This window comes from Argiope bruennichi, chromosome 6, assembly GCF_947563725.1.
Source record: "Argiope bruennichi chromosome 6, qqArgBrue1.1, whole genome shotgun sequence".
NCBI lineage: Eukaryota > Metazoa > Arthropoda > Arachnida > Araneae > Araneidae > Argiope > Argiope bruennichi.
In genome coordinates, this window is record NC_079156.1 from 120,231,954 (window position 1) to 120,240,160 (window position 8,207).

Genomic DNA, 8,207 nt, shown 5'->3' on the forward strand with positions numbered 1-8,207 from the left:
AAAGAATATCGCGCATTGCTAACAATACCCTCCAACTAGCGTAGAGGCCGAAAGAGCGTTTTCGGCAGTTGGTAATTTTTACACAAAATTGCGTTTCAGGCTTAATGAGAGTACAATTGATGCATGATGTTTTTTAAGATCACATTTCAAAAATTTGTAATAGTATCACAGACTGAATAATGATATTTACACTTTTTTTTGATTTAAATAAATAAGATGTTGCTTTACTTTTTTGTGATTATATACTGTTATAATTTATAAATCACAAATTATTTTTTGCGATATTTACACTCTCTAATAAAACTGGCAAATAAAACAAAGAAACACCTGTGTTTTCTTTCTTTTTCTAAAATTTCTAATACCGGTATTAAAACCGGTATCCCGATATTAAGATTTAAAAAAATACCGAATACCGGTATTGAAATTTTGGTCCGGTATTGCAATCCCTAGTTATAAGTGTCCTGTGCACCAGTATTATGGGGTCTCTATGGGAATCAAACAACAGGACGTGTGTTACACTTCTTTAACAGAAATATCATGGGAGGCTGAAACAATGATGCCTGGGGCGCCATTTATTCTTGCTATTTCACTGCTAAGACAAGATAGAGGCAAATGATCCGAAATTCACTCTGAATGTATAATTAACTCTTTAATTTTTATGTTTCTCCAATTGCGTTTTTTTTTTCTTTCCAGATTTGGGTTTCGTATACCCAGGTGAAACGCTTGTTTTGAACATGGCGAGTTTCATTGCTTTGCCACTCGAGAGTCTGCATTACGTGTGGTACATGGAAAAAGATTCCGAATTCGATGCTTTGCCTAGCAACATGAAGAGCAGTCCGTCCGGCAGTGTCTTGACCATATCGGAGCTGCGGAAAGAGCAGGAAGGCATCATGACATGCGCAGTTTATTCCAATCTGGGTATCCTGGTCGCGAAGAAACGATTTCTCATTAAAGAATTATCTTCAAGTAAGATTTTTTACACATTTAACTCATGCAATGGAGTGGTAAGCATTGGTGGGAGGGCACCTGGGCTTATATTGAATTTTGTCCCCCTCACCAAATAATCATCACTAGCATCAGAATGCGACAATGCAAAATAAGATTAGGAAATAGAATTATTTATTCATTTCCTCTTCATATATTGCAAAAAAATGCGGTCTACATGTGTTAAGGGATGTATCCATTGCATCCCTTAAGTATTATCAAATTGCCCCCACCACTTATTTCCTTACCCTCCTGATGCTACGCCATTGCTTTTTACTGTTTCTTATCTCAAAACTGACTGGATTCTGCATTTTTAACAAGTGGGAGTGGTCTTCCTAAAACTTTCTCGCCTATTCTCACGCCAGAGAACGTCTTACATGACAATGACGTACAGTAATTACGAAATATGAACTTTTGGCTTGAGAATAGCATTTTCTCTTAATCTCTCTTGGCATCCTTGGAGAGTGTTTTGGCGATTAATACCTGACGTGCGATTCATTGTATCCGAAAATCAAATTTGGGCTTCAGATGCGTTTTTCTCAATCGATTCAAACAAAGATTAGAAACAAAACAACACTTGTCACAAAATCCCACAACTAATTGGATATATTTAATCATTGCGTTTTTGGAATTATCGCGTTAACATGAAAGTACAGACCGAAAAAAAAAAGACCGACAGACAATCATCTTGTTATTGGTTTTGGCACAAACTTTGACAGCTGTTTACACTATATATGTTAAATCTGTATACTGAATCTTATCAATCTAGCTTTCTTCGTTTTGTAATTATATTCGAAGAGCCAAACAGACAGACTTCCTCAAAACAAATTTTACTCAAATTTCGATAGAAACATGAAAATTTGGTGTAAAGACTGTATACCGAATTTCAACTGTCTAGCTCAAAACGTTTTTAAGTTATCTTTGACACAGATATGTAGATAACCATTTTCCAAAAATATGCTTTTCGAAATCAGTGAGGTCTAAAATGTGGAGATTCGTCAAAATCTGGAGTTAGAATTATTTTGACGATTACTATACTTTCTCTATACTACGTATAAGAGAAATAAAATGGCGGTGAAAATTAGTAAAGGAAATATCAAATTGTAGAATTCCCTTTTCAACATTTTTATCTCCAAAATATAATCTTGTGTCTTCTAAAAATGATGGACTATACTACATTTTGTATGAATATGCTTCACAGGTTAAAACTGTGAGTTTCGGAACAATTTTTGAAATTTTAATTAATTAAAATTAAAGCGAGCATTTGTTGATTTCATCTTTTAAAAGTATTGCGAATCAAAATAATTTTTATACATCGTTTTAAAATTTAAGAAATTATGCTTTTAATGATGTTTATTTATTTTACATGTGAATTTTTTCCCTTTAAGTTTAGTAATTTCTTGCGTGCATAGTTAATTACTTTTTCACATTTTTTTTCATATTGGAATTATATAAAATTTTTAGAATAAATATATGTTGTGTATTAAGATAAAGTTGGCTATGTATTGCGGATTTCGACTTAATATGTATATGCGAAAATATGTATATTCGAAATATACATATTTTGATGAAGTTTTATACGTTTACAGAAGTAGCTTACCAGGAAGTTAACCTTAAAATGTAATTACAAGAAACTATTCAATTTGATTGGGATGTAATTTTAATAAAAATATATTGGAAAATTCAATTAAAAAAATTAGCTACTAAAACGTTTAAAATCTTGAAAAATGATAATTTAATTTAAAAGGTTTTTTTAAATGTATTTGAAGAAATTACATTCTAATTAAAAGTATTAACTCAAGTCAAATAATTTTTAAAAATCTAGTAGTTTTCATTGTCTTTTTAAGTTATTAAAAAAATCGTGTTTATATTTCTTGAATACGTTTCTTAAACAAATTTTTTGAACAGACAAAAAGTAAAATAAATATTAAAAAAATGCTGCAATTAAACGTAAATACAAAAAAGATAAACCAAATTATCGAAATAGAGATTAGAAAATTCTTAAATTTGAAATGAATTCTTTCAATCACTACTCACTTATTAGCTATGCTTTTTTTTTTTTATTTTAAAAGCTTCATTCTGATAGTCTTTTATTTCGGATTAATTTTCACGATGATTTTAAGTATCTTCGAAATGTGTTTGATACGGATATCTTAAATGAAAGTAATTTGAAACTTTATTATAAATAAATGCAAGTTATGTTTGATCTAAAATTAAATTTTTCCACTTCCAGACGACATATTGATGAATCCCACCAATCGGAGCTATTCTTTTCAAGGTAAAAGAAACTCTCAACACTCTATAATGAAACGGAGAAAACCTGAGGACGATATCGAGAAGTCTCTCAAGCAGTTACAGTTAGAAAATTCTGGATTGCCTACTACCAAAGAAGGCTTCGAGGTTGATTACAATACAGATAGGGAAGAATCTTCTTTTATAGATGATTTGCTAGAATCGCCACCAACTGATGCTCATACACTGTCAAAATTATTTGATAAGGAAAGTTCAAAATCAAATAAGAAAACTGTTAAACTTCCTCCTCCTGCTTCTGCAGTGAAGATGGATGCAATTGAACAAGAGAGGAAAATTCGTCAGGATTCATTAGAATTTAATGAGGCTCAGCAGCAACAACAAGTACAGTATCAACAACAAGTTCCGTATTATCCGCAACAGCAAGAGACCCAATATCAACAGCAACAAGAACCTCAATACCAGCAGCAACAAGAATCTCAGTATCAGCAACAACAATCACAGTCTCAGCAGTCTCAGTACGGACAACAGCAACAGCCACAGTATGAACAACAGCAACAGCCACAGTACGAACAACAACAACCACAACCTCAGTACGAACAACAACAGCAATATGAACAACAACTGCAACAATATGAGCAACAACGGTTGCACCAAGAACAGCTAAGACAGCATTATGAGCAGCATAGATTGCAACAAGAACAGCAAAGACAGCAATATGAACAACAATTACAAGAATATGAACAAAAAAGGTTGCAACAAGCGCAACAACAGCAGTATGAGCAACAACGGTTGCAACAAGAACAACAACAACAGTATGAGCAACAACGATTGCAACAAGAGCAACAACAACAGTATGAGCAACAACGGTTGCAACAAGAGCAGCAGCAACGATTACAGCAAGAACAGCAACGACAATATGAGGAACAACAGCTTCAACAGCAACAACAACAACGATTACAGCAAGAACAACAACAATTGCAGCAAGAACAAAGGTTGCAACAGGAACAACAGCAAAGTTTACAACACGAAAGGCAAGAACGATTGAAACAAAAACAAGAACAACGATTACAGCAAGTACGAGTGCAATTGAAACAAGAACAGGAACAACGATTGAAACAAGAACAGGAACAACAGTTACAGCAAGAACAGAAACAGCGATTGCAACAAGAACAACAACAACGGTTACTGCAAGAACAACAGCGATTGAAACAAGAACAACAACGACTGCAAAAAGAACAGCAAGAACAGAAACGACGATTGCAACAAGAGCAACAACGACAGTTACAGCAAAAATTGAAACAAGGGTTGGAGAAGGACACATCTTCTGAACAAAAAGATCTTTCAGCAATACAAAACTTATCTCCAAGTCTCACAAAATATTCTATGGGACAAATCCAGCAACCCAAAGAAAACGAATATGTCAAGGACGAGAGTTTTCTTCATAGACAAAGGCATTCAACTGAATTGATTTCGCCGACCCAACAAATGGCACGCCCTTTTGGTAAAGAAAATTATCCATCGAAAGATTTTCTGAATAGGTCGCCTTCCTCAAATTTTCCCGCTGAAAGAAAACCTATGCCTTTCAACCAAAAAGAATATTCATCACGGAATATGTCTCCTAGTGATAAACAATTTCTTGACAAGAAAACCATGCCATTCGGTCAAAAGGAATTTTCAGTCCAAAACGTGCCTTCAGGGGAAGACGATATCTTGTCACCCGAAATATTTATAGAAAATAAAGAAAGTCGTCCTGAAGATGACATTTCTAAAATAATTTCTCGGTGCAAAAATGACAGAGAATGTGCAGGAAATGCTGCGTGCATCAAAAGCCAAGCCTCTGGATTCTGTAGATGTTTGCCTAATTTTCATGGAAATGGGATTTCTTGTTGGGAAGATATGGTACCCAGAAAAACAAGAACGTTTTCAGCCGTAGCAGTTCAGGATAGAACTAATACAGGCATTCTAAATTTCTAAGCAAATTTTGTCGATAGAACTACAAATAAAAGAATCTTCCGTATTACTCTATTGATCTTACACAATCTCATATAACATTTGAAAAATAAAATTTAAAGATTTTGGTAATCATATAATATATATTACTTGCAAAATATATGCAATTGTTATGTATACTAAGTTTTAATAAAATAAACTAATTTTGCTTAATACCAAATAAATAAATTAAAAAAAAGTACAAACTTTATTAATTCTAAGATTTTAGGATATTATAAATATTCTTGGATCCCTGTGAAAGAATTTTTAAAAATTTAGTTGACTTTTTAAATATTTATATTAATTTTTCAAAAATATTTCTGAAAAATTTCGCGAAAAGAAAAAGAAAAAGAAAATGTTCAAAAACGTACTTATAAAATAGTTATATAATTAACTATTAAAACTAATTATAATTAAACATGTTAATCATTTTTTAAGTAATACTGATTTCACTTTAATGGAATTTTTTTCTTTTATTTTAATAAATTTTAGAAAATTTATTCTATAATGGGTAGATTCAAACATTTATTCATTACTGGAATGCCCTGTAATCTGTTTATTTGTGGAGTCTGCTTTTATAGTTTAAACTTTTAATATTTAAAAATAAAATTTACATTTCAAAAATATTCATTTTCAAGAATTGCTGACATACTTTTGTTTTAAATTTAATAGAAACGTCTCGCATTTGTATTATTTTGATGTAATTTTGTGAATTTCCAAGCTTGACTAAGAATAATAGAATAAAAATGCAGACGATAAAGCAAAATAATGTTTTTAACACTAAACTCACTTGCAGCAATTTCGAAGTAAGGACTCAAATATTTTTCGTTCTTTATAACTCTGAAAATGACTTTTTTTCCGAAATTATAATTCTTGTATTTTGCATATTCATGTAACTTAAGGAAACTCACAGGAGGTAATGTGAGAATTGTGTCTTAGCAGCGCTAGTTTCGGAGTGTTTTGTGTTTTCATTCTTAAAGGAACATATTCTTACTACTTCATATTATAATATCTTGTGTATAGTATGTTACGGCTAAGAAAGTAAATGATAATATTCTTTATTGAATATTTCATTACTGTACATATTTTATACTATATATTTATATTTTTATACCGGTAAAGTATTTAATGAAACAATGAAAACAATTAAAAAGGTCGGGATAGCCTGGTTGGTAGAACGTTGGATTCGCGTCCACTGAGTTGCGAGTTTGAACCCTGCCGGTCGAAGACCCTCCGTGTGTGGTGGCTGGCCCGTGTATAAATCTAAAATGCTCACAAAGTCCTCCATGTCGAGAACAATACGACTGAGGGTACTGTATCAGGGGTGATCGTTATCTGATTCAGGTATAAATTATTATCTGTGGATGAGTGAATGAAATCCTTGAATGAAGTCCACCCTGGGAAAATGTTTGTGACGTGTGTATAGCTAAGCCCTCTTGGCCCTAGATGGCGCTACTGAAAAAAAAAGAGACCTTTGGCTTAAAATCACTGACTTCTAAAGTCAGTGAGCTTATCTATGACAAGTGCCTTAGAATCAACAACAAAACAATTAAAATTTCAGGGTAATAATATAATAATATAAATTATTGTTGGAAATTAGGCAAAAATATATTTTTTAAAAATTGAGGAAGTCTGACTGTCCGGTCGAATATACGTTAACACAATAACTGCAAAACGAAAGAACAAGATGAATAAAATTCAGTACACTAAATTAACATCGATGGTGCAGACACCTGTCAATATTTGAGCCAAATCCAATTACAGTGAGATTGTCCGTAGATCTGTACTTTCAGTAATATGTAAAAGCGGTAATTCAAAAACGAGTGATGATGTCGTGTCCACGTTACCACGGAAAGGGGTTGCAGTAGCTTCTGTGGGTAAAGACCCCTGAGCACCTAAGGGCAGAAGTCTGACTTCTAGCTTATATAAAGATGAAACTCACACATTGGCTTGCACAACCCCTTTTTACAGGGGGCATATTTACACACCTCTTAGATAGATCACGGGGAAGATCAAAAACGCATTGACATCAAATTTGATATAGGATTTTGTGAAACATAATTTCGATTTTTGGGTATTATTAACGCACGCCAAATAATTCGCCAAGTTCAGTTCAGTCATATTAACGTCCCGTTGTAAAGCAACACTAGGGCTATTTTGGGACGGACTTCGTAATTTTGAACAGATGACGAGGACGACACCTGAGCTGGCACCTCCCTCTCCACGCCACACCACACCAGCGGGAGGACGTTTGGTATGACAGATTTAACGTGCAACAGACCCCCTTACACGACGGTTCTTCGGTGGAATCGGGTCACGGATAACTCGCCAAGGATCACACGATAGATTCAGTAAAAGTGCAAAATTAGTTCAAGCCAAAATTTTATATTTCGTGTATATTGTACGCCAATGCCATGTAAGGGGCATTCTCTGACATGACAAGATTATTAGAGAGTATGCGAGACATTTTTGGAGAGACCACACCTCCTAGTTTTTCAACCGATTGACATCAATATTTGACATAAAACTACACCTGCAATCACAAGATCACATACGAAAGTTCCTTTATTTGTCATTGTGTTACTGAGTTATTGCATTTATATGCATGAGAAGGTAAAGACCGAGTGGCGGTCAACTCTCGGATAGATAGGTTCGAAATTTGGTAAAAATCTGCATTTTAGATGCATTTTTTTTTTTTTCTATCTAGCACTATAAGTTTTTTTTAATTATTGAATTCCCTTTTACTCGAATAGTAGGACAAAATAGATTTCTTCTGAACGGAATTCGTTTAAAATTTGATAAAAATCTTCATCAAATTTGATGGTAATTCTGTATAACAAATTCCATCTGTTTAGCTCTGAGCGTTTTTGAGTTATCATGTCCACAGGCAGACATAGTTCTAAATATATGTTTTTCGAACTAGGGGAGCTTTGAAATGCGGAATTCATTAAAATTAAGAGAATATATATTTTTTAAATGAT

The 8,207-nt window shown here is 33.2% G+C and overlaps 1 protein-coding gene across 1 annotated transcript; it reads left to right on the forward strand.

Moving 5' to 3' along the window:
* Positions 1–487: 487 nt before the first annotated feature.
* Positions 488–5,211, forward strand: LOC129971952 (trichohyalin-like). The gene is made up of 3 exons (XM_056085932.1): positions 488–608; positions 694–966; positions 3,218–5,211. The coding sequence occupies exons 1-3, from the start codon at positions 488–490 to the stop codon at positions 5,209–5,211; spliced, it is 2,388 nt and encodes a 795-aa protein (XP_055941907.1).
* Positions 5,212–8,207: the final 2,996 nt, after the last annotated feature.